This window comes from Molothrus ater, chromosome 25 (genome assembly GCF_012460135.2).
Source record: "Molothrus ater isolate BHLD 08-10-18 breed brown headed cowbird chromosome 25, BPBGC_Mater_1.1, whole genome shotgun sequence".
Taxonomy (NCBI): Eukaryota; Metazoa; Chordata; class Aves; order Passeriformes; family Icteridae; genus Molothrus; species Molothrus ater.
Genome location: NC_050502.2, coordinates 933,303 through 960,416, shown reverse-complemented (window position 1 = coordinate 960,416; position 27,114 = coordinate 933,303). Strand labels below are relative to the sequence as shown.

Here is a 27,114-nt window from a genome sequence, read left to right as displayed (position 1 = left end):
AAGCAAACAGCAGTACAAGAACCAGATGGAAACAGCTATTTCAAGCTAAGGGACTTTCCAAAATATGACGTAGAGAAATAAAAATCTCAGGGCCCGAACAACAGTCATGATGCATTCTGCTCTTTATCTACATTGATCAGATTCTCTGTACCCACGGCTCTAAAACCTGTCTGCCAGCTCAGCTGTGGAAGTGAGTGGCTGACACACAACAATATCCCAGTGCCACTGGCCAGGCAAATCTGTAACTTCAGCACACTGTCACCTAACTGTGCTTCAGCCTATTTCTGACCATCCCTCAGCAGCAGCACGTTGTGGTGCACAGGGTCATGTCCACTGCCAAGGATGAAATCGAAGATCAATGAAACGTCAACCTATATGGTAAAACAGCCACCCAAACCCACCCAGCACTGGGTACCTGGTATTGCCTACTATAGAATCACAAATGGCCTGGGAAGAGACCTTTGAAGGAACCTCAAAGCTCATCCTGTTCCACCCCCTGCCATGGCAGGGTCACCTCCACTTTTCCACAAGCCCTGTCCAGCCCTGGCCTTGGACACTTCCAGGGATCCAGGGGCAGCCACAGCTGCTCTGGGTACCCTGTGCCAGGGGCTCCCCACCCTCACAAAGGAGAATTTCTTCCAAATATCTGATCTAAACCTCTCCTCTGACAGTGGGAAGTTGTTTCACCGTGTCCTGTCGTTACATGCTCTTGTAAAAAGTCATTCTACATCTTTCTTATAGGTTCCCTATAATGAGCAATGAGGTGTAAATTAACCAGAGCAGGTGGGAAATTCCTGCCAGAAGGAGTTTTGTAGCTTAAGGATTCAACAACTTGACACACCAAACAATGAAGCAGCTTATGCCACATAATGTTACTTTTCACAGGGGAAGTCCATCTCCAAGAGCAGAAAACTAACAATGATTTTCCAAACATGGGTTTTTTTTTCTGAAGAGAGGCATGTGGGAGGATATAAATTCTGAACAAAAAGTGACCTTTTAGAGACACAAGGGACAAACCACATCACCACTTATATCACAGCAACATACCATTTGTCCTACAGTGGTTGTTTCCAAATGATATATTATTGCCAGAGAATTTGACTCCAATTTTCCAAACAAATTTAGATTAATCCTAAGTTCTCTGCTAGCCATGAGGTAATAACAGCTTCTGCTTTTTGTTCCTTCTGGACATGTCTGGGAGATAAATAATTTACTACATAAATGTGTGATGGCACCAGCCTGCACAGGATGGCAATTGATGAGGACAATCAGCTTCTGGCTTTGCCAGAGAGAAGCATCCATAGAATGCTGGAATCACAGAATGGTTTGGGCTAGAAGGGACCTTAAAGCTCATCTCATCCCACCCCCTGCCATGACAGTGACACCTTTCACTGACCAGGTGAAAGCTGTTCCAAGCCCCATCCAACTTGGCCATGGACACTCAGGGATCCAGGGGCAGCCACAGCTGCTCTGGCCACCCTGGGCCAGGGCCTGCCCACCCTCACAGGGAACAATTCCTTCCCAATATCCCATCTATCCCTGCTCTCTGGCAGTGGGAAGCCATTCTCCCTTGCCCTGTCATGCTATGCCTCATCCAAAGTCCCTCTCCAGCTCTCCTGGAGCCCCTTTAGGCACTGCAAAGGGCTCTGAGGCTCTCCCTGGAGCCTCTCCAGGTGAGCACCTCCAGCTCTCCCAGCCTGGCTCCAGAGCAGAGGGGCTCCAGCCCTGGAGCAGCTCCATGGGCTCCTCTGGACTCATTCCAGCAGTTCCACATCCTTCCTGTGCTGGGACCCCAGAACTGGGTGCAGATTCTCATACTGGGGAGAAGTGCCAGACAGCAGAGCCTGAGCATGGCACATCCCAATTCCACGTGCTGTGATACAGGGGTCTCCTTCGAGCCAGGTCTTCTGAGCTCTTGGAGATCTATATCACACCAGAGATAGCTCAGCCACCTCAGATGGCATAAAATCAGCAGGATGGCTTCTGTGCTGGAAGTGTTGGAAACAGAAAAGTTTTAATAAAAGGCAAAATAACAAAGTTCTTTACTGAGAAAAACTGAGCCAGGACAAGAGGTTCTTGCTCCTGGTAAAACACCTCACAAAAGTGATTAGTTTCTCTGTTCTCTTCTTTTTCGAGTAAATTGTTTAGGCAGGACTTTTTAGCTCCTGTCCAACTGGCTATGCGTAAGTTTGAGGTGAAGCCCCCGAGGTCCTATGAGGTGTCTTTTTACGTAATTGAGGAGAGAAACTTCTGGGCTTTTTTCCCTTTTTAAGAGACAATGGATAATTTGGTCACTCTGTCAACAGGGGGCACATTCCTACAGTGCTGCAGCCCCCTCCCACTGCCCCCAATTCCCTTCTCCAGGGCAGACACCTCTGTCACCACGACACAGCCCTACCCAGGTATCTACTGCTGCAGGCAGGAATTTTAATTCAGCAGATCAGATTTTTTGGAGGATGACTTCAATCATGTCAGGAAAGACATCCTCCCCCAGCCCCCTGGATGACTGACACTGAGGTAGGATCATCAGCTCCCAGAGGGGCCCAGAACCTGCTCCAAGCAGTTCAGCAGTCAGAGACTCCTTTCATAGTTCTGAACATGTCACGAGGAGACAGATTTTGACAGTTTCCCACAAAAAGTGGTGGGATGCTCTGTTACATGAATAAGCACAACCACACACTGTTAACCTTTAAAAAGTCAAAAATTACAAACAGTCATAAAACAATAGTGAGATTTATTCTGTCTCTGGGATATGGGGCAGGAGCAATGCTGCTCCTCAGGCCAGTGGGTCTGGGCTAACATTCACCCTGGAGTGAGCACTCCCATTTCCTGCAGTGGCTGTGCTCTGGGAGGTGAAGGGGGCAGACAGCAGAGATCCCACGTGTCATGGATCCTGTTGTCACCCTATCCATCACACTGCTCCCAGCTCCTTCTGGGAAGAAAGCAGGAGAATCCCAGGACCCCATGCAACAGCTGCTATGGGTGCAAAGGAAAAGGAGCGTGGGGTGAGCTGGGATCATCTGAACTGACTGCACAGGCCTCCCAGCAATGCCAGCAGCAGCCAAGGGAGCTGTGGGTGGCTGCTGCAGGGCCAACCCCAGCCCCATGGCTGCAGGGGAATGACTTACCATCAACTGAGAAGGATCAGTCACCTCAGACTGCACCACAAGTCTGACAGCAATCTTCTAACAAGATGTTACAGCATAAAGTTACCTTAAATAGTTATGAGTTTGTGACCTTGGGAATCACTCCTGGAGGACTGGCTGTTTTGCTTCATCTTCCCAGGACTCACAGATTGGCTTTGAGCTGGTTTTGTGTTACCCATCCCCATCCTCATCACTGCTTCACATTACACCTTCCTAATTCAGCAACTTGGTGAGTTAGAGGAATTCACCTGAAGGCATTTAGCTGTAACCCTGTAGTCGCATAACCCACTTGGGTCACTTGGCTTTAGGCACAAACAATGTTTTCCCAGAGCTGTAAACTGGTGTTCAGAGCCAGGCTGAGGAGAGAAGTGCTGTACCAACACAGAGAGCAGACACCCAGGCTGATGCCCTTCTCCACATACTGAGGTTAAGAAAAACCAACACAAGCACGCCAGGCTGGAGACTCACAAGGAAAATCCTCTGTGCAGATGTGAAGCATTTTTGTAGGAATATTTGCAGAATGAATTTTAATTTCTCTGCTGTCTGCCCCCTTCACCTCCCAGAGAACCCAGGGCACTCTGAACACGATGAGGACATTCTTCACCACATTCAACTCCATGGCAAAGCTCATGCTCCTTCCTGCAGCACTTTGCTGCTATTTCATATTGCTATACATATTAAAGATCTTTCCTTGCAGCATACACAGCCCATTAGAGCAATTTGTTTATAAACAGGACTAAACAGAGCCAATCTCTCCCAGCCTTATGTTACACAGAATTAAATGCTCTCCAATTTAACTACATGATGCAAGTGACGCATAGTGCCATCTACGTGCCCTTGGACAGGAGCCAGATGGTTTCCTTCCCACATCACACCACATCTCCTCTAGAAATAAACATTCAAGGGTAAAACCAGGGGAAAATACTCATATCCTTAATCCCCAGAAGGGACCCCAGGCCAGCAGCAATGAGGCAGAGGATGAGCACCACCATACAGCACTGTCTGGATTGAAAGGGTTTTAGTTTCTTATCAGCTGGCCAGAAGTTCACCTATTTTGCTCCTTTTACTGGTCAACTTTCCCTTGTATCCCAGCAAAACAGCTCAGCTCTTGCAGACATACCTTACCATATTAGGCAATGTGAGCCCTGAAAGTGGAGGACTCTGAGCCTTCCTTGGCTTCCAAACACAGTCCACAGGCACAGGGATGGCTGCATGACACTGGGAAAGGGGCAGCAATCACTGGGGACTCCCAGGGCTCCCAGTACACCTGGTCTGGCTACAACAGGACATTCACAAAGCACTTAACAAAAGCTATTCCTGATCTTCTAGTTATTCATCACATCCATCTTTCACAGAAAGGCAAACAGCCTGGTGACAAAAGCTGAACTGAAGCCTCTGTGGAAGGATAAAGTGGAACTAAAAGCAAAAATATAGGTGAAAAATAGGGCACACCAAAATCAGGACTCCCAGGTCATAGCTCTGAATCAGCAATAACATTAAGACATTGAGTTTGTATAACGAATTTTCCAGTTCATTGGTCCTCCCTTAGAACTTGTGGAATTAAGCTTAGAAATTCATCCCTTCTAAGCCAGAGATTTAATTTATATTGGTATCCAGTTGCATCTGGTGATTTCATGGTAACAGTACAAGTAGGCAGAACACTTATTTACAAACCAGAGTGAGCCTGGTTCATTCCATAAATCAAAGCGCAGGGAGACAGGAATGGAGCCTATTTAATCCACTTACTGCAATTGTAATTCACAATCAAACGTTTCAGTGCTATTCCTCCATAAAACTTAATTCCATTAGTGTGTCTGGGGTTTATACTGGGCTATACAGACTGTCCTGAAGGCAGTTCATGACAACAGACATTTTGTTTGATACTTTTACTGCTCAGAAATTGTTATTTTATGAACATAACACTCAGTGTCTTCCTCTGAATTTAAAGTTTTCCTTTGACAAACTCTCCTGTTGGTGAGGCACATCTGTAATGCTCCAGCAGAGAACTGCAAGGAGAAACAATCCTTTAAATGATTGTAAACATTTTCTACTTGTTCTCCATGCTCTGTCATTTAAAATATACTTTTCTTCCAAATTTGTTTCTCATTTTTCCTGCTGTGCAATAGCAATGGCAGAAGTTTCCCAGAGAAGCTGTGGCTGCCCCATCCCTGGAAGTGTCCAAGGCCAGGTTGAACTGGGCTTGGAGCAACCTGGGATAGTGGGGGTGTCCCTACCCATGGCAGGGGGTGGGACTGGATGGGCTTTGAGGTCCCTTCCAATCCAAACCAGTCTGTAATGGATTCCATTACTTTAAGTCAGGGCCAAGTCAAAGCCAGCAGAGTCAGGGATAAAGAAAACCTGCTCTGAAATGGAACACTGGAATATTCTCTTTAGTCTTCATCATCATCCTCCTGCTGCATCCCAGACGAGCCCATTGATCCCTACCCACACTGGCTCTGCTGCATTTGGCCTCACCAAGACTGGAATTCCCACTGGTATTCTGCAGTTAGTGGCTTGAGGGAACAGGGAAGGTTTCCCAGCTCCAGCCTCCCACCAGCTCAGTCTGGGTACAACATGAGCCTTTGACTCTCCCAATTTTTATTTTCTGAGAAACAGAGACTGTGGCCAAGCTTCTCCCCCACCTCTGTTTTGAGCTCAGGTCTCCCCAGACCACACAAAAACTCCTTCCTTTGCAGCTCCTTCCCACTGGAATCACGGAAAAACTTCTCCTAAAGCTGCATCCCCAGAGGCTTTTTCCAGCTGAAGTCCTTGTACCCTTGAACATTTATTCCACAATAAAACTTTGTCTGCTCTTCCAACTTTCCACAGTGCATCCAGGCAGTCTGTGTCCCAAGGAGGGAGCTGGGGTGGGAGCAGAACACATGGAGGACACTGACACATCCCACTATGAGACCTCTTAGTTGCATAAAGCTCAGCCAAAGTGTCTGGGCTGGTTTCCCACTCTGGTGCTCATGAGCTCAGCCAAAATAATTCATCCACTTCTGAGAATTAGAACAACATGTATTTGCTCCTTTTTTTTCTTCCCAAAACTGCCTTTACCTTTTCTGTGCTAGTCTCCTGCACTGCAGAGCTTGGAGGAAGGATTTCAAGCAAGTTCTTTTTTTGGCTTCCATGAAAATCATCCTGATATCAGCCAAGATATAAACACTGGAGGAAAATTGTAACCGTTCCCACAAAATCAGATTCTTTGGGGTTCTGCTACTAAAATGGGACACTCCAGACTGTTCAAGTTCACAACCTAGTGACATTTGGCACCTGCCATTCTAGAACTATAGTTGCTAATGAATTAATGACTATTAACTGTACTTTCTTACTGGCACTAGAACTGAAAACAGAGAGCTGTTCCATGATTCCTGCCAAAGTGATAGCCAGTTAGGACAGAAATCTCTGATTTGGATCTCAAATAAACCAGGGAAGACTGACCAAGTGACATGATGCTGAAGGCATGCATTCAAGAAAATAAACTTGAACTGGATAAAAAACAAGAACTGGATAAAAACAAGAGGACTGGGAAAATGGGAAAACCAGCTCTAGAAGAGTGGAAGGAGAGTCTAACCCAGGTCTAAGCTATGTTGGGTGCATAAGAAACCATGGTACTGGTACCCTGAAGCACCTGCACAAAGGGGATGATGGAACTGAAAGGAAGTTGCTCTGCTTCTAGATGGATCCCACAAGAAAATCACATGAAGTGTTAGACAAAAGGAATCCTTGCTGTTAATCTGGAGAAAACCAGTATTATTGATTGTAAGAGACTGGGTGACCTTGAATTTTTGGGCAGCTGGGTTCTCCCAAAGTGCAGCTTGTCCATTTACATGACCAGTGAGGACTGTGCTCAATAAAATCTTCAGCAATTTTAGAACTAGACTCCAGGAAGCCTCCAAACCTGCAGCCTCAGCTACTCTTTTGTCTTAATTTAGGTAATCTGGGACAACTTCCCAGAAGAACAAGACATTCCCAGCAAGTTCCAAACATGCCTGCTGGAAACAAGGTGTCCCTATTACGATTATTACTTTTGCACATTACAAAACTCCCCTCCTTCAGTCTTAGTGTGAGGCAGCAGAAATGTCAAAACAATTTTAATGACGATAAATGGCCGAATCACTGCTGCAGGGTTCAGTGAAGATTTCAGGAAGCTCTGCACTGTGATGAGCAGAAACTCCTGTGGGAAGAGCTGGCCTCCTTGAAGCAGGTGATGCTTCTGTGAGCAGGAATATCTCACATTTCAAGTGGAGTAAAGTGCAAAGTAAGCACTGGGAAAGCAAGGGCTGGCATGGAAAGATAAGCACATGCTAAACGCCATCCCAGCACCACGTGAGGCTCTGGCCCCAGCAAGGCTCGCTGTGACTTTGCCGCATTCTGACTGAATATTGCAGAATGAAAACAAAAACACAGTCTGAAGAGTGTTATTGCCAATTTTCAGCAAAGAACCAGTTAATTCCAACTAAATGATGCTTCAAGCACTCTACTGCATTGCAAAGTATAGGGAAAGGCTCCCCCAGGTTCAACGTTTCCCAGCTAAAATGGAACATCCCACAAGCAGGCTGACCCCTATGCAACCTTACATTTGCTGCTTCTCCCAGGTCTTCCACATTGCACTTTAATAGCTTGGAAATGTATTTAGCTTTGACATTGTCAGAGTCAGTCATGTTGTCAGGCTCAAATGTGTTTCAGACAAAGACAAACAAAACCAAAGGAAACCAAGGCAATTTGGAAAGAGTCGGTAATTATTATAAAATGAAAGAAAGGGCCTCAAAGGATGAGACTATTTCAAGAACAGGGGAACACTGAACAACCTCTGACGTGCTGCTTGCAAAGACCATTTACTGCAAGAAAACAAATCCATGAGACAGGAGAGCAGATTCCAGAAATACAAAACATCCTGTCCAAATAGCAGAATCCAAGATCCAAGGTCACATCTTCCCCAAGACACTTGGGATCCCACTGCCCCAGCACTGCAGCCCCACTGCTGCATTCCCTCCAGGCTCCACAACTCCTGTGCAGCTCTCCAGGAGCTGACACTGAACTCAGGCCACTCTGCAGATACACCTCATCTTTCACAAGAGAAATCCGTAAGGAAATTGCTGCTTGGAACTACCTGCCTGTTCATCCTCCTGAGCAGAGCTTGAACTCTCTTATAGGCAAGAGTAAAAGGCACAGAACACTCTGCCACCAACACCCAAGAGTGACACATCAGTGATTCAGATACATGGTCTCACTTACCCGAGTTTCTTTCACTTCCTCGTTTCCATCAACTTCATCTTCATCCTAGGAGGAAAGGCAAACAATAAAATTAGGCAGCTCTGGAAACAACAAAACTTTATTCCAAGAAGATAATGTATTGTTTATAGAATCACAGAATCATTAAGGTAGGACAAGACCTCCAGGACCAACAAGGCCAACCTTTGAACACACCATGTCAGTTCCACCACAGCACAAACTGCCATGTCTATGTGTGTTTTGAACCCTACCAGGAATGGTGACTCCACCACTGCTCTGGGCAGCTTGTGCCAGCCCCTAACACCCTTTCAGTGAAAAAATTATTTGATGCTAATGTTAGGAAAACTTCTGTCAAAATAAATGCCTGTCCAAATGCTTTTGGCTAATTATCAGATCTGGTTTGGTGTCCTAATGGCCATTTAGAAGACCTTGGTATTGAGGACAGAATCACTCTCTTTAGATGGCTCCTGCCATTCCAATGCCTCTGAGGAACTGGGAGGAAGTCCCTTATACACTGAGGGGAAAAAACTTGGACAAACTGCACATCTGAAATACTGTCACAATATTGACTTCCTGTCATAATATTGACTTCCAAAAGTATCTCCAGTTCAGTTAGACTCCAGATGGAAAGACTCATCATCCCAAGTATCTTGCACTTGCATAGCCTCTCTAAGCCACTGCCCTTTGTAACTGCTCCAGGATTTCACAGAGCAAATGTGAGCTACCATGGCATCCCAGCTGACTCTGGACTCAACTCATCAACCATAATTTCATAATTCTTATTCTCTCCTGGAAAAGGTGATCTATTTTCCTAGCTGAGGCTCTAACCAAAGTTTGGAGGGTTGGATTTCTTCCCTCAGACTGAAGAAATCCTCTGAAACCAGGACTAAGAGAAATGACCATGACACAGACAGCTCTTCTGCACTTATGCTGTGAGTGGTCCCTGGTGCTGGGAGGGGACCCAGACACGAGTTTTCTTCCTACTGTCTTTCTTTCAGGGGGCCTAAAAAGCAGACAAATTTGGGCTTGAAGAAATTTGAAAATATTTCAGGTGGCTTGTGACCTCCTTCCAAAGGAATCAGACTTTGAATCTCTCCTCTCCCATGTGGCCCTTTCCCAGTCCTGCAGGGTTCCCATGATATGGCTCAGGAGCAGGCTGCCCAGAGCTGCTGCTCGGTCTGACAGAGGCCAAACAGGATGTGAGACCTCTGAAAGAGAGCTGGAGAGGGAAGAACTAAGGGGAAATCAATGGACTGGGAAGAAAATCATGAAGCTTGGAATAGGAAGAAAATTCACCCTGGAGTTTCTCTTTCTAAGGAACTCAAACTCACATCTTGTGTGGAGAAGATGATACCGGTGCCTCTCCGTCTCTCTTTTGGCCGCCGCCGCTCTCGGATCGACTGTTTGTTCAGGGATCTGTCATCTGAATCCTGATCTTCACACTCTGGCCAAGCAAAGAAAGACTGCTTTGGTTTCAGTGATTTACATCTGTGCTTTTGCTAAGGGTCTGGGGTTCTTTTCAAGCTGATCAAGGTCATCTTGCCTTGTGTTATATTACAAAGGAGTTATTAAACCAAATGAAATGGAATCCCAGTGTCCTACTACAGCTGGATACTCACACTCCTTCCCTCATCAGAGCCAGGAAAGTTACCCCAGCTGCCAGCTCTCCCCAAGTCATCCTGACTTACTCCTGTTCTGAGGACAACCTGTACTAGGGGAACCTCTTTCCCCAGCTCTAATAGCTAAATGCTCCATGATCACTGTCTCATTTATTTATCCAAAATGAAAAATATCCTTTTATCCCTCTGTTACAAGCAATAGGAATCTGTTTAACTTCATTTAAACAAATAACATTTGTTTTGTGACATGGCAGCTTCCCTCAGAGTAACAAGTAAACGTGTTCTCTCCATCTGTACACACTGGAAGTTCTAAACCACAAGAAAACCCCTGAGCTTTGTCTGTCCTTCACTCTCCTGGTACGTACCATTTTTCTCCATCTCTGTGCCTGCCGCTCTGAAATCTGCTGGATTCACAGAGTCCAGCCCTAGATATTTATTTGTTCGAGTCAGGTATGAGCTTGTATAGAGCAGAGGTGCTGCTGTGGAAGGAGACACAGGTGTCGTGGGTTTGTCAGGCTGTGCTGGGCCCCTCAGTCGCCGATAGACGGTCTAGAAACAAAGAGCCATGACAGAAAAATAGTACAATGAAAAGGAAGTGCCAGATTTTGGATTTCAAGGAATGCAGTAATTTTTCAGAGTGCAATGTTTTCTTCACTGCTGCTGGAAGTGACCACCTGCACTTGCCAGATCAGGTTCATTCTATTAGATAAGGATGGATGTTGAAGTCATTGCACAGCTACAGTGTGAAAGTACCCTCCACAGCTGGGAGATCTGGGATCAATCCCTTTGTTCCTACAGCTCATGGCAGGAGACACAAATTATCTAATAGAAAGATATGATTTAGAGTGAAAAAAACAGAGGTGGTGGCAGGGGCAGAAAACTGGTCTCTCCAGCTTTCCATTACACATTGAACATCTGTGGAAAAACATGAACACAAAGGCTCTGCCTAGACTGCACAGCAGGATGGATCCAGGCCACATTTCTATCATTAGCCTTCTCATTACACTTTCTGGGATTTACATAGTTTTATTTTCTGGCAAGAGACAGAAAGGTGAAATTCCCAGAGGACAGCAAAGGCAGAGCTAAGCTCCAGCCCCTCCACGTGCACCTCCCTCACACTGAACGGCTGCTCCTCAGCCAGCAGCGCCTCTTTCCAGCTAGCGTGTCCCCCTCAGAATAAAAAGATAACTGCCAAGGAACATCTCCTGATGTCAGCTCTCCTAAAGGGTTTTGGCAGCTCTCAGGCAAGGGGTGCTGAGGCACAAGGATCACCTCGTCGTCCGTGCTCCGTGCCCAGCGTGCAGCTCTGTCACCGCTGTCCTCGGCTCTGTCACCCTGCGGCTCCTGCGCCTGGCGCTCCGCGCGCGACCGGCTGAACGTGCGCTCGGCCTCCTGCAGGTCCGTCAGGGTCACTCCCTGCAGGGAAACAGCAGCCTTCCATTCATGCACAGAACCACAGAACCCCACACTGGTTTGGATTGGAAGGGACCTTAAAGCTCATCTCATCTCACCCCCAAGCAAGGGCAGGAACACCTTCCACCATCCCAGCTTGCTCCAAGCCCCATTCAGTCTGGCCTTGGACACTTCCAGGGATCCAGGGACAGCCACAGCTTCTCTGGGCACCCTGTGCCAGGGCCTGCCCACCCTCAAAGCCAAGAATTCCTTCCCAATATCCCATCTAACCCTGCCCTCTGGCAGTGGGAAGCCATTCCCCCTTGTCCTGTCCCTTCAGGTCCTTGCTCAAAGTCCCTCTCCATCTCCCTTGGAGCCCCTTTAGGCTCTGGAAGGGGCTCTACAGTCTCCTTGGAGACTTCTCCAGCCTGAAATTACATTTTCAGTCTTCCAGGTCAGTTTAAAATGCCACAGACTCACATCTGGTCAGGCTCACGTTTCATCCCTTTGGTAAGAGAAAGGGAAGAATTCTGTTGCCTTTACTGTATTTCTCAGCCTACTGACACAATCACTGACTCAAGGCAACCCAAATATATGTGATCACACGACAAACTAAGAGGCAGGTACACTGCAGAAAGCAAAGCTTGGAAATCTAACTCATGTATGTCTGTGGGAGGGTTTTGTAATAACTGCTTGAAGGAAATTTTGCCAGAACCTCTCTAAAACAGTGTGAGTGCAGACAAGTCCCTTGTCCTAAGAAATAGCAGAAAAGAAAATCCTGCCTCTTTACAGAATCATGGAATGGTTTGGATTAGAAGGGACCTTAAAGCTCATCTCATTCCACCCACTGCCACAGGCAGGGACTCCCCCCACCATCCCAGGCTGCTCCAAGCCCTGTCCAACCTGGCCTTGGACTCTTCCAGGGATGAGGCACTCACAGCTTTTCTGGGCAACCAATCAACCAGCTCTCTTCATCCTACACATGAATGTGAACGTTCTGTACCTGGGTAGACCTGCGAGTCTGCCGGGCCTGTCTGGATCGTGCCTTCCTCAGGGACTCTGCTTCCTCATCCCGCACCGGAGTCAGATATGACCTGGAAAAAAACAAGGTGCAGAAGAGGTTAAAGTAAAAGCAGATGATCTGCCTTCCTGTCTCTGTAGACTCCTGAGCTATTATTCTCTTTCTCATGGACAAAAATTAATTTTAGCTCCATCTGCTATTGCTGTTTCTTTGGGACAACTTCCCCATGAGCACACAATACACACATGTTCACAGCACCTTCTCCCCAGAGCCTCTCAATAAACCCTTTAGTTCTGTTTAAAAGGTGCACCTATTCCCTAGATTATTTGCTCCATTCCAAATCATTGCATCATTAGGAAAAGAACCCCACTCCTCATAAACGCCCTCTCACTCAGACAAAAATCTCAGAACAGAAATCCTGTGCTGGTGCATTCCTCAGACCCTCCTTCCTGTCATTACAGTCACGATCATATTCCTGCAATCTGCTGCCTTCATCAATATGAAACCCATCACACTGGGAGCCACTGAACTGCAGGCAGCACACAGACACACCTTGGAAAGAGCCATGGAAATAAAGAAATGACCTTCACACCCTGTGTAAACCAAGATCCTTAACACTGAAAAACCCACATTTAAACACAGACTTGTGCACAACTAGATTTCATCAAAGCTGGGAGAATTCAAAAGAATTATTCACATGAGAAAACATAAACTGCAGCCTCTACCCTGGCATTCACTGGGAGGAACTGGTGAGGAATTGAGCAGTGCTTTGAGTCAAGAAGTGCACAGCAGTAAATGATTTCCATGCTGGAGGAGAGGCTTCAGTCTTATGAACAGTTAATTAAACTTTACTCCTCAGCCTGGTTAATATGGAATGATTATTCACACTGTCTCACTGCACAGGGATAAGGGTGCTGGAATGTTCTTTGCAGGTCCATCACTGCCAGGTTAACACTGTACCAGAGGTCTGCATGTGTTCAAAGGGCAGTGAGCTAAGTGAGGGATGAAGGTGAATACACTTCCTTTGTCCTTGGACTCTTTTCCTGGTTTTAGTCCACCACCTTCATGGGAAAAGTAATGGGCTGACAAGGATTTGCATCTGATCCAGTATGTTAAGACATTTATTAGAAAGTTCACTAACTGCTGCACTGTGACAAAACCACAGAGAATCTGGAAATTTGGATCATTCTACAATAATCCTCCATGGTGGCTTTTATCCACCCTCAGGACTGTGTTCAGTGCTGGTTCAGCTGTGCAGCAAAAGCAGCCTTCCAGAGAGGAATCCCCTTTCCAGGGTTTCTTGGTTTGTGGGAGGTACAGACAGTCACCTCCCAGCTCCTCAGGTGTTGTGGGGCTCATGTGAGAGCCTTCTCACCTGAAACTGGTGGAAGGATTGACCTGATAGATAATGCACTGAAGATCCCTGATCTCCAGGGGCCAAGGAAAGTGCAAAGGATTGAGTCTGTGCCAGGGATGCTGCACTGGAGACTCCAGAGGGGCAGGCACTGATTTCTGCTCTCTGTGACCAGGCACAGGACCCGAAGGAATGACATGAAGCTGTGTCAGGGAAGGTCAGGCTGGGTATTGTGATAAAGGTTCTTCCCCACAGGGTGCTGGCCCTGCCCAGGCTCCCCAGGGAATGGGCACGGCCCCGAGGCTACCAAAGCTCCAGGAGTGTTTGGATGATGCTCTCAGGGACAGAGTGGGGTTATTGGGGTGTCTGTGTACAGCCAGGGGTTGGACTCAATGATCCCTGAGATCCTTTCCCACTCAGGAGATTCTGTGCTTCTTTGAACTGTGCCCTGGGAGCTGCCTGCAATGGAGATGAGAGGGCTTGCAGAGCTGCACTCCCAGGGTGTGATTTATCACCTTCACAAGGAGCCTCCAGCACAAGCCATGTGCATGCACTGCAGAGGAGCTCATTTCTTGCCATTGATTATCCAGACAGACACAGGAGCTGTGATGGATATGCCAACATGGGAAGCGCCTACACTCCAGAGGGATGACTGTCTCTCAAGGATCTGCTGTTTCATGAACAAAAAAGCTGCTGTTTGATGAGTGAAAGCTGTGCAACTCCTAATTTTGCAGAGCAGGAGCTCTCCTGCTCTCTCTGCTGCAGTGTGTGCACTGTCCAGGTAATGGCACATTAAGGAAACAATAAGCATTTTCTGCAGCTTTTGACACAAGCAGAATCACTGCTGTTTGCCCAGCAGTCAGAAGCAATAAGCCACCTACAGGAAGAAGGCATTTGCAAAATATACTGCAAATGAAGTTCAGAGCAGTAGTAAAATAATATAAATTCCTGAAATGTATAAACTAAGTAAATTTGTAGCTCAGTACAGCAGGCACTTTGCTGCAATGGCTTTGAATCAGTGGAATTTAAATCAGTGGAATTTACTCTGCAATGAGGACACAGGTATGTAGGAGCTACAGGTACAGAGAGGACAAAACAGGTTTGCAAATGAGTTTCAGGAACGGTTTGGCAAATCTATGGGGACCAGGTCAGCCCCAGGCATGGGGAGGGGCTCTGCAGAAGGGGCAGCCCAGGCACTTGCAGGAGGCTGCTGCATTTCCTTGGTGCAGTTCAGCCACAGCTTTGCTTTGGGTATGGCAAAAGAAAAAACATTTTGGGTCTTTTACCCCATCATCCTCCCAGGCTTTTTCCCTTCCACTATATAAATCTATATAAAAATACAGACATCCCACAGCATCATTAGGCATTCTGGGAGTCCAGCCTGTAAGAGGGACCTTCAGCTGAGCACATCCTGCAGGTCAGCACAGCTCAGCCTGGGCCACAGCCGCAGTCATTCGCCAACTTTTGGGTTCTTTCCATTTACACAATTCATCACTTCCTGGAGCTCACCCAAAGCCATTTACAGCATGAGATAACTGAATTTTCTGAGGCAAGTCAGCAGAGCCACTGCACAGTGACAGAGCTGGTTTCTGCAAGGGAGCAGCCACAGCCTGCTCTAGGTGCCAAAGGAGGGGCTCTGCTGTCAGTGCCTGTAACTGCACACAGCAGCCTGGCAGTGCTATCCTGCTTGGGACCCTGTGTGCTTTGGTTTTTAATTCTGGTGGAAGGCAGAGAAAAGACAGATTTTTCGATGTGTCACTTTGCTTACAAACTGAATTTTGAGAGACCTGAGTGTGCTAAATGGGCAGGAAGAGTGAGAGAGAACAAATGCACAGAAGGAGGCAGCGAGTCAGATGCAGCTCAGGGCTGGGCTGGGCTGGATGGCACAGGCAGAGCAGCACGCTGCTCTCCAGAGCAGAAACACTGCAGAGCACAGCAAGCTGCAGGGCACAAGCACCAAATGGGGTGTGAGGCAGCCTCTGAACAAGCCACAGAGTTTTTCATTATGTTTTAAAGGAACATGCTGTTGCCTCAAGTGCAGAGCCTGTGTCACCCTCTTAATTCAAGCAAATATCTCAGGGTCCAAGCAGATCTTCAAAGGAAAGGCCCTATGTGTTGTGTTTCCTTGCAATAAGCTTTCTCTGAGAAATACTTGCAATAAGAGCAGCCATCACACCAAGCTCAAGGCATGTATAAAGCAAAACAGATTTTTACCAGAGTTTTGGCTGTAAGTTCAAGGAGAAGAATAGAAATTGTTCAAGATGTGTATGTGAGAGTCAGCAAAACAACTGCAGAGGTTTACAACTCCCATAGACAGAGAAAAGTGAGTCCTGCTGCCCTGAGAGAGCTACAGGCTTCTGGTTTGTGTATTACCTAGGGAAAAAACCTGGTAACTGACTGATGAACCTGGCTTCAACTTAATTCTGCCTATTTTCAAGAAAACACCTACTTTCATCTGTCAATTCTTTCATCAAGGACAGTGTAAAACTCAAATGGATCCCAACTACTCATCACCACATCAAGGCAAAAGGAGCTGCAATACAATACTAATAGAAGGGGAGATTCAACCCAGGAGATAGGAAGGCTGGGTATACAGGCTGGCAAACCAGGAATATATGAGCACTCTGTATGTTAGAGAATGCTGGCCAGAAGGAAAGAAAATACTGAGAGGAGAAACCCCTCCCAAGTCAAGGGTGAACGATGCAGAAAAGAGAGGTACAATGCCCTGTTGGTTGGTGCATGGGTAACAAGAACAGAAGATTAATTTCTCCAAGAAACATAGAGTCTTCTGATAATCCTTTTATGACACTGGTCTCCATCCTGCCATCCTGAACTCCTTCAGGCACTCAGAGCTTTAAGTGTTTCTGTCAAACACCATTCACCACCATTGAGTCCTTTGGCAGAACATCACCAAGTCCCAGAGGGAACAGCAAGAATGTGCAAAACTTGGAGTTTTACATCACCTACATGTGGCAGAGCAGCTGTGGCTGCCCCTAATCCCTGGAAGTGTTCAAGGCCAGGTTGGACAGGGCTTGGAGTCACCAGGTCTAGTGGAAGGTGTCCCTGCCCATGGCAGGGGATGGAATCAGATAAGCTGTAAGTTCCCTTCCAACTCAAACCTTTCTGGCATTCTAAGAACACCTGGGAAGCTAATTTGGAAGCTAAACATCCACCAAGTTCTACAGCTGCTCTCTTCTCAGAATTTCTTCAAGGAATTTCGTTCTGCTGAATGTCAGAACTGAAAATTGAGATACATCCCCAACACAGGCTGCACTGGGCCATGACAGGTTCCCTCCATCCCTGTCAGGTCCTTCTCCAATAAATCCAGGTCCTGCAGCCAGCACAGTAAGAACATGAACTGCACACAGTAACTGGTTCATCACCACAGTTTGCCCCAGTCTCTGGAAACGACACTCTGCTGGTTGTGAACTGGAGCTGAGCTTGATGGGCTCTTCCGGAGGAAAGCTCTTCCTAGGCCCTCTCCAAATCCTCTCACCTCTTTCTAGCTTAGAAATGACTCTAAACTACTAGACTGGAACCAACAGTGGCAGTTTTCTTGGAAGCCAGGACAGACTTTTGGCTCTTCCAAATCCAGGTAACACAGGTCAGGAGAGCCAGGCACAGGTTGGGCTCCCTGTGCACAAGGAGGTGTGTTCACCATATGGAAAGCTATGTGGCTACTCAGACTTAACATGTTTGAAATTTCTCTTCTTAAGAAGAGTACAGTATCCCTATTCCAAACACTGGAGTGATTTAAAATGCCTTTGTCACACATAGATCTATTTCTCAGGCATACACACACACAAATATATGTTTATATATACATGCATGTATATTAAAAACTCACATGCACTGTGAAAAAAGGAAGATAAAAATTAAAAGTCAGAAAAAGTCTCAAGTACAGATACTGTCCTCCTGGAAACAACTGGAAAAGTACAGCATCCCAGCAATGCATTCCTCCTGACTGGAGAGTTGCCATTAGCAAATAACTATCTGTAAGCTGGAGGAGGGAGAAGCAAGTGCAAGTTCTGCAGGCAACAATGCTGACAGCAGTTCCCAAAATACAATTCCTTAAGTTAGAAAATGAACTATGCCCCCAGCAGCAAGTCAATCATTGGCAGCCACATGGAAACAGTCAGAAAAAGAAACTTTCCTGCTCTCTTATCCAAGCAACAGGTTTTGGTTCTTCGCTGAATTTATCCCTGTGCTGACACGTTCTGCCCATCAGCCTTCTGCAACTGGAAATAGTCATTAGAGAAAGTGCCAGAAGCTGGATGTGCTCTGAGAGACCCTTCCAGGCAGGAGAGAAGGACAACACATCAGACTGTGAGTGCTGGTGCTGGGAATGAGGGGGGAGACAGCCTGACAATGCTGAGTTATTTAATAAGCTGAAGACAGAAGGATAACAAGATCATAGTCCTAAAGCCTTTCACAGCTGGCTCGAAAAGGCTTGGCTGAGCATTTTCAGGCTCTTGCTGCTGGGAGCTGTTGTGTTTCAATCTGGACAATGAATTCTTTCTCAGCTCCTGCAAGTTTCAGTGTCTGAAACTTTGGTTGCAGGCTGATTAGCAGGTTCTCTAGCAGCAGATTAACTTCTTTATTTCCCACAGCACTGCTTTGCTCAACATGTTCAGGTGCTGATCCAAGAGACTAAGAGATTGTGATCTTTGCCACTTGTTAATCAGAACAACCAGCTCCCTTTATTCCTGCAGAACTCTTCTTTCCATGGGACATTTACAAGGGGGTGAGGTTAAATGTACGACAGCTGAGGCTACAAGAACATTTCCCATCAGGAAGTTCTGAACAATTCTGGTCCTTTCCCATGCCCCATCCCTGGAAGTGTTCCAGGCCAGGCCAGGATGGGGCTTGAAGCCACCTGGTCTAGTGGAAGGCATCCTTATGATGAGATGAGCTGTAAGATCCTGACCAACCTCCCAACCCAAACCAAAGCATTCCACAGTTCCATGTTCAGTTCTGTGTGTGCCCCTCAGACAGCAGAGCTGCTCCTTCTGTGCTGTGCCCCCAGAGCAGCTCCTTGTGCTGCCCTGGCAGCCTGGATGGCTCCAATACGAGGTGAGGAGTGCTCAGGTTGCAGATCCAGCTGGGAACACAGCCCTGCAATCCCTCTGCCAGAGGAATAAAATACAGCATTGGGACTCCTGAGAGCTCACCAAGTTTGGGGCTGGGGGAGTCAGCACATACATGAGAAGTTTTAATGATCTATGTAATCCCTTCACATTAATTAATGTCACTCAGCATTATGGTGAAAAGTGAAAAGGCAACAAACATCACAGTGATCACATTCCCTAAACTGGCTGCAGTAACTGTTGCTGTGAACTCAGACCTTTAAACTTCTGCCAGAAGAGGAGAACACTTATTTTTCTAAAAACCAAAAACAATCCAGGAATTCTTTCTGTAAGAGAAAAGCAAAAAGTGCTGCAACCCCAGGACACAGACAGCCAACACCACCTGAACTGGCAGCATGACCCTGTCACTGAATGTGTCAGCTGTGACCATCACAAGCACAAAGCTTACCAGGATGAAATATTTTGGAATTGTTTGTGTTCAGCACACGACTCCAGTGCTGTCAATACACAGCACTGAGTGGGTTATCACTGTGATAGGGAACAAGGTGCACTGTCTGCAGTTCTCAGGAGATGCATCCTTGCATTAAAAATCTGCTGCAGGAATTGAAACAGGTTGGAACTTCCTGACACTGACAGAGAAAACAATGTCCTGCCTCTGCCAGCATCCCTCTCGTTTGCAACTGAACCAACACAATTTGACATTTTCAACAACTTTAAGCAGACCTCTTAGAGCCTTCCCAAAAGCTAGTTCACAGTCTGAAACAGGAAATTTTCCAGGGCAGAAAATCCCTGAGAAAACAAAAAAACTTTACTGGGCAAAACTCTGAGTGTTTGGTAAATTGTCTTCTGCAACTAAAAAATAAAGTAAAATCAAAACTTGATGGTGATCAAATTCAGCTGCTGAACCAAATAAGCCCGAGGAGCAGTGTTTGCCTGCCAGTGCATCCCAGCAGCCTTCCACTGCCACCTTGTGGGAGCAGGAGATGCTTGAGCAGCTCCAAGGAACAGGATCATAGATCAGTCCCAGCTGAATTAAGCAAAATATCACTGAATATTAATAATGTATCAAAGATTTCCATTTCCTACTGAGCTCACACTGCAATTTCTTAGCCAGTGGCTTTGGTTCAATTTTCAGTGTCTACTGTTCTCGGGTACAGAAAATTAAGCCTGCACAGAAACTTTTCAAATAGAAATGCCAGGGAGGTTACTTGGCTTCTTTGGCCCCTCCAACTGTCACATCCCCAGGTCAATACCGTGGAGCACAGAATTTAAATCAGACTAGTTGATTTAGTGCTGAATTAGCTCTCAGCTGTAGTGACACACAGGATCTCTACACATATTTCAGGTACATCCTTGGCTTTAATAGCCATTTTGGGCACAGAGAAGTAGCTGAATTTGTCAAAGTTAGTAAAGCCCAGCCCCACAACATCCAGGCAGTGGCACTGGAATGGCACTGGAGCCAGAAGGTGCCATTATTGCTGTTAGACCCAGGGTGAAGCAGGTGCAGCAGGGCAGGGGTTCCCATTAGTAAGCCAAGAGGAACTGCAGACACACTGGGCATGGACAGGGCTGGGGAAAAGGCAGTTTTACCTGCTGCTTGCTCCACGCTGCCAAGCTGCAGTTCTTTTACAATGCTTAGCTCAAGTGGTCCCTGCTTCCTTTCCTTGACCATTCCTGAAGGATCCTGCATGGATTCCTGCTTTTGTTAGCAGGCCAACCTACAGCCTGGGCTCCCCCGCTGAAAGCAAATGCCAAAACATCCACCCCCCTTCCCCTGAGGCCTGGGTGGATAAAGCCCTGCTGGCTGAGCATGCAGCACACACCTGCTCACCACCCCTACAGGAAACAGCACTGACCCCAGCCCACACCTCGACCTTACTCAAAATAAAAATGCAGCCTGAATTCTGATCCAGCAGGAGCAACCTCGCCTCTCCCCAACATGGACAATCCCAGGCCAGCAGAATTCCTGCCCTCCCACGTCATCTGCACCAGCAGCCTTTGAAAAAAGGGACAACTTTATCTGAAGGTGATTAAGTGCAGAGGCAGAGGCAGTGGCAGGGAAATGCTGTCACAGCAGGTGCCAGATGATCGTTCAGCTCTTCACAGCAGAGAGAAACCTCTTAACTTCTTGTTGTCCACTGTGTAGTGTGGACAAGAATCCTTCCCTTGCCTTGTAGCAGCTCCTTGCATGAGCATCCCACTGCTCTGCTTCCCCAGGGACCTTTCCCAGGAGATTAAGACCACTCAGCTTTACATCAGTCAGTGATAAGGATTATAGAGTCAAATGCTATTAAAAATATGGCAGCAGTGAACTACTGCTCACAGCCCTTTCTGCCAGCTCCTCTCAAGTGAAATTTAAATACTCCTTGAATGCAAATCTCAGAGTTTAATTTTCACAGAGATCAGGGTCCTTTATTCCATTTGTCAGATCATAAGGGTTAAGGGACATATCAGGTGACACATCCATGCTCTTCCTAGAGGAGAAACACTCAGAATGCCCAGAGGACAAGAACCACGAGGTAAAAGGACTTGCCAAAAATTGTTCATTTAGCAGTACTGGTGAAGGAGCACTCAGTTATTAATATATTAATAATATATGCCACTATAATTAGCAGCTGGATCCTTAGAATGAAAAATTCCTCTTGGGAATGAAGCAGGAAACAGAAGTGTTTGTCAAACACACCTGGAATGTCAGTGAATTTCCTTCAGCTGAAAAGTATTTCTAGGGGAGACTTTAGAGGGCAAGAAGGCATGGGCTGAGCAGAGCACCAGCCCTAAAGCTGCCCAGAAAACAAGTCCACCTCACTCCTACTCTGGATTTGTCATGGAATCATGGAGTGGTTTGGCTTGGAAGGGACCTTAAAGCTTATCTAGTTCCACCCCCTGCCATGGGTAGGGGCAGCTTCCACTCGACCAGGTTGTTCCAAGCCCTGTCCAGCCCGGCCTTGGACACTTCCAGGGATTGGGCAGTTATGTGAGAAACTGGTCAGAATAAATTAAGAAGTAAGGAGAGAGATGAGTTTCCTGTCTCTAAGAGCATGTCTGATGGCAAGTGCTGGAACCACCCTGCTGGAACCTTCCTGAGGAACAGGAAGAACACACACAACAGCAGAATTCAGTTGTATAAACACAATGGCGGGGGGGGGGGGGGGTGTAAAAAAAATCCTAATTCTTGGCAAACCAGGAGAGATTTCAAATTCAAGAGTCCTTTCAAACTGGCCACATAACTGAGAGCACAGCCTTGCCTTTCCGAAGTTCTCAAGCAAAGTGTGTCTCACCCCACGTGCCAGCTGTGGGCTGCATGGTCTCATTTCCAGCTGTTCTGGGAAGTAAAAGTTCCATAAGAAGAGTATGAAAAGCTTCAGCCAGATCTCCCAGACTTTCTTTCCAGCACAGATATCTCATGGCTCAAGTGACATTCCAGTCACTTGAGTGGAATTCCAGCATGGCAGGATCTCCTGCAGCCCCTTTCTAAGCCCAGGGGACAGAGCTCTGAGCAGCCCAGGCCTGTGACACCAGGAATACTCTGCTGGGGGCTGCAGTGCAGGACCAGAGCCCTGAACTGAACCTGCACAGACAGGATGCAGAGAACTTGGGTAAGAAGCTTCTGGTGGCACTAGAGGCCGCTGTCACCCTGGATGAAGGTGGATAATCCAGCACTGGGCTCCAACCAACAGGAACCCCCATTCCACACCACCTACAGGTACACAGCAGAAATGAGAAGTGATTAGTTCTGCCCTAGGAAGAGCTGGGTCTGTGTGAGGTACTGTAGGCACAACATCCACACAGCTGAAATCCACCCTCAGCAGAGCCAGGGCTGTTTGAGTTCAGTGGACAAACACACTGACAATGGGAGACAATTTGCTTTTGGCAGGAGATCATCCAAATGGCCAGACCACACTAATCATCATCAGCTCCAAAATTCCCAGAAAAAACCCAAAAGAAACTGCCTGGCACAAGCAGTGGCTGTGGGAGATGGCACATTTCCAGCTCACAGCATTAGCACACTGCAGTGCTGCAGAGGAGCACCAGGAGGCTGGGATGTGCAGCAGGACTCACAGAACACACATGGCAGTGTCAGGAGGCTGGGATGTGCAGCAGGACACACAGAACACACATGGCAGTGTCAGGAGGCTGGGATGTGCAGCAGGACACACAGAAGGCTGGGATGTGCAGCAGGACACACAGAACACACATGGCAGTGTCAGGAGGCTGGGATGTGCAGCAGGACACACAGAACACACGTGGCAGTGTCAGGAGGCTGGGATGTGCAGCAGGGACACACAGAACACACGTGGCAGTGTCAGGAGGCTGGGATGTGCAGCAGGACTCACAGAAGGCTGGGATGTGCAGCAGGACTCACAGAAGGCTGGGATGTGCAGCAGGACACACAGAACACATGTGGCAGCAGCCAGGCCCCAGCCCTGACCGGGCACAGCTGGCACCATGTGGCATCGCACACCCCAAGCAGATCTCTGCTCCACTGCCCCTCTGCTGTTGTTCCTTCCTCCCCCTGTAATTTACACTATTTTCCAGCCTTTACTGGAGCCTGACCAATTCAGCAGGAAAACAAGGAGCAGGTGAATCACCATGGGTCAAACTGTGGTGGGGAAGGGTAAGGCTTATTGGCCACCACAGGATGCAAACCAGCACTCCAGAGCACTATGCCAGTCGTTCATTCCCAGCCCTAAGAAGCCTCTTCTGCTTTAACCTTTTGGCTTCACACAGATAATTTTAAGGCCACAAGTTTGGAGATATCCCTGTGATCTAAAATTAGATGATCAGGCTGTTTATGTTTTTGTTGCTAAGAGCAAGCTGGTGCTTTGGAAACACCGAAGCAGCCCAAGCACTCCTGCAACAGCTGCCATTGGGAACTGAAATCCATACAGCACTGCCCTGACAACTGTTTGCCATTTGCCTTTTTTTTTTACTGGAATTTGTCTCCTTCCCTAATAAGCTTTTCCTGTTTAGGTGACTTCTCCTGTCTCCCTGGGTCCATGTGTCCTAGTTCCAATGTGCAGGTAGCTCCCGGTCACTTTATCCCACTGTGAGGACATACATTCATCAGTAAGGTTTCCTCCCCCATGAGCACAATGGATTATTTCTGGGCTTTTTTCCTCTCAGTAGTTTCAAAGCATCAATTAAAGGTGGGAGGAATTTTCTGGTGTTTTCTCTTCACATTACCATAATTCACAGGAGATGGTTCTCTAATAAAAATGCAGGAGACAAAGAGATCTTCTGTATTATTTATAGAAACAGATTTGGCAGTAAATGCCAATGCAGTAATATTAATGGATGCTTTTTTGGACCTCTACAAGTAACTATCCCAGTCCAGTTCTTTATTTGCAGACAATGCCAGAAGTCTGGGGGGACCTTGAGCAGCCCACTTCTGCAGGGAAAAACCTGCTTCTGCAACTTGATTCTGGGCTTGCTAAAATGGAGAGACCATTGTGAAAGGTCTTTAGTGAGAACTGAGAGCACAATACTCACTCTGTCCTCTTGCACAACCTCACTGGGCACTGGCAGTGTCTTTTGGCAGCTCATCTCGATTCAATTGCAAATGACCCCAAGGCAAGTGACCTCCAGCTACACAACAGGAGCACACAGAGGCACTTCCAGGGCTAACCCAAATGTTTTCACACCAAAGATACCCTGCACTGGCTAGAGCAAACTGTCCCTGCTCACAAAGCTGATGAACGTGGCTCCTCATGAGTGTTTTAGTACCTTCCAAGTGTTCCCTGTGCAAGCTCTGGGAAAAAAAAAAATCCCAAGCAGCATTACAAGTTTGAGTATTTTCCAACAGCACAGCCCATCTTGCTTGGATGTGCAGCAGCTCAGCCCCAGCACCTTTAGCCCTGTAAGCTGATAATTCCTATTATTGCTTTTGCCATCATTCAGCCTCAGGCCATTTAAGATGTGTCAGAGCACTGTGTTCACTCAGGAAGGGTTGTATTTCAATAAATCACTATGACAGTTTGGAAGAATCCAAGCACTGGGTACTCTGCATGAACTCACTGCTGGTTAGAAACACCCAGTTCATCACTGCATTTTGTTTATTACTATTTGCTTTCACTGATGCCATTAGAAAAGACAGGTTTTGGAAAAGTTAACCTGTTTGCAGGAAGAATATATGGATTATTTCATACTCTGTAATTAATGCATAGGGTAGAGCTCCTTTGAAAAGAGCTCTGTCTCCCCAGGTTTGTATTTCCCCAGTCTGAAAATAGCACCATGTGATAAGAAAGAGACACCACCAGCTGGAGTCAGAGTCATTCCCATTGCTGCTACTGCTGGAACAGCCTCAGCTGCACATGGCAGTCTCCTACCTCTGGCCTTTCCAGTGAACCAAAGCCACACCTGCTGCTGGAGTCCATCTCCTACTGTGTCACACACCTACACGCCCCAGGAATGGGTGTTTTCTCCCAGTAACTGTAAAGGGAATCTAGGGGACCTGTGTAGCACAGACATCTCCATCAGGGCATAAGTAAACACAGCTGAGCTGAATCAGAGGGACAGACTTTATCTGAATGTATCTCAGTGCAATGTTCTTTTTAGGATGGAATTCATTTTACAGAACCCACTGTGAGTGGACACACTCTGCTGTGTGTCCCTGCAAACACACTGGGATGGGCTGAGATTAGGAGCTGAGATTAGTACTGAAGAAAAAGGCTGAGATGCCTGAGAGACAAGTAGAAAATTATGAAACTAAAATTAACCTACAAGCCAGTGATGATTCAGTTCAAAACCTGCGACAGAGCAGGGACAGCAGTCTGGGAACTTCATGGAACACCTAAAAACCAGGTCTTACACCCCCACCATCACCACCATGTGAGAGCTGCCCACGTGGAGGGCCAGCAGAGCCCAGTCCTCACTGACCTTCTGCGCTCCCTGGCCTCCTCAGCCGAGAGGTCCTTCCCCGGGGCGGAGGCAGCCCCGGCATTCCCGGTGCCGTTGGCAGCGCCGAGCACAGCATGGTTTGTGATTACACCTAGAGGGGTGCTGCCACAGCTGCCCTCTGTGTTTTTCTCTACAGCAGAATCACTTTGTTGCCTGAAAGGGGCTCTGAAATAGAGAAGACATATGGAAAGCAAAGCAAGTGAACTCCAGTGCTGACCAAGTCCAACCTCCTCGACGGAGCATGGACGGTTCATCCTCCTCGCTTTACACTCATATGTTTGTAGAGAACAGCCACAGTAAAATGAATTTTACAAAACTTGGAGAAGAATGAGCAGGAGGAACTATTAGCCTTCACATCCCTGTTAGTAGCAAAAATGATCAGAAAATGTACCTGGTGAAAAAGCAGAAGGAAGGAACTCCAAGAGCTTGTACACTGAGCACCCGAGGGCGGCCTGAGCACGCGCTGTGTCACAGGGACAGAGGGCACAAGGGACACACTGAGGGCTGTCACCTGCCTGCCAGCCACACCCACCACTGGGACTGTCCAACACCACCATCCTGGGATTGCTTATCATTGTGGAATTGCTTATCAGCACGTCCCATGTGGAAGCACACCTCCAATCCCTAATCCACTCCAGAACTTCCAACCCAAACGCTGACTTTTGGAGCGTTGTCTCTGGGAGCCATTACCTGGTGCTGTGGAGGGCTGGAGCAGGAGTGTTCACACCGAGAGAGGTGGGGCAGCAAGAGACAGGTTGCCACGGGGTGCCCAGGGAGGTAGATGAGCCAATGGCAGTGGGTGAGGTAGCTAGAGATGGACTGGCTGAAATGTAGGGACTGCTCAGGTCACTACTTCTACCAAAGGAAGCACTGTAAAACATCACAAAACCACGTCCTTCAGAGCACAGTAAATACTAAACAGCACATCCCACAGCTGGGCTGGCAGATGGGAAGGGAGCAGGTACCACAGGGCAGCAAAACGTGTGCAAGGAGATCAGAGAGCAGAGGAGCTGTTGCTGGTTGCCCACACAGGCCAGTGCCAGCAGAGCCCTGCTTAGCTAAGCCCAGCTCAGTTCCAGCAAGAGAATAATGGCATGGGGGTGAGCTGGGGAGGATCAGGGAAGGAAAAAAACCTGCTGCAGTGAAAGCAGGGCATATGGAGCACCCTGTGCCCTGGGGAAAGGCAGGGGCAAGGATGAGGATGCTTAAAGCAGGAAATGAGAGAGTGACAAAAGCTGGGCTGGCTGCATGACCCTTGAGGATGTCCAGGACTTCCAGTTTTAAGAGCTTATTTCCAGTGGCTTAAAGTTTTGGCAAAGATGATCAGTTCAGACTTTAACTCTCTTTAAGACATGTTTGG

The 27,114-nt window shown here is 47.3% G+C and overlaps 1 protein-coding gene across 6 annotated transcripts in view; it reads right to left on the bottom strand.

The window, feature by feature from the left end:
• The window catches only part of PPP1R12B (protein phosphatase 1 regulatory subunit 12B), a 134,598-nt gene that overhangs the window by 42,373 nt on the left and 65,111 nt on the right, over window positions 1-27,114 (bottom strand). For 4 of the 6 annotated variants that reach the window (XR_008508832.1, XR_008508833.1, XM_036398272.2 and 1 more), the window contains exons 13-18: window positions 25,734-25,919; window positions 12,399-12,489; window positions 11,276-11,419; window positions 10,369-10,552; window positions 9,716-9,828; window positions 8,388-8,432 (exon numbers count right to left, since the gene is read on the bottom strand). Coding sequence is in view for 4 of the 6 variants with exons in the window: in XM_036398272.2 (XP_036254165.1) it covers window positions 8,388-8,432; window positions 9,716-9,828; window positions 10,369-10,552; window positions 11,276-11,419; window positions 12,399-12,489; window positions 25,734-25,919 (763 nt within the window). In the remaining 2 variants the exon portion in view is untranslated. Of the gene's footprint in view, window positions 1-8,387; window positions 8,433-9,715; window positions 9,829-10,368; window positions 10,553-11,275; window positions 11,420-12,398; window positions 12,490-25,733; window positions 25,920-26,444; window positions 26,625-27,114 lie in introns of all 6 variants that reach the window. The other 2 variants (XM_054517267.1, XM_036398275.2) reach the window with 2 other exon arrangements.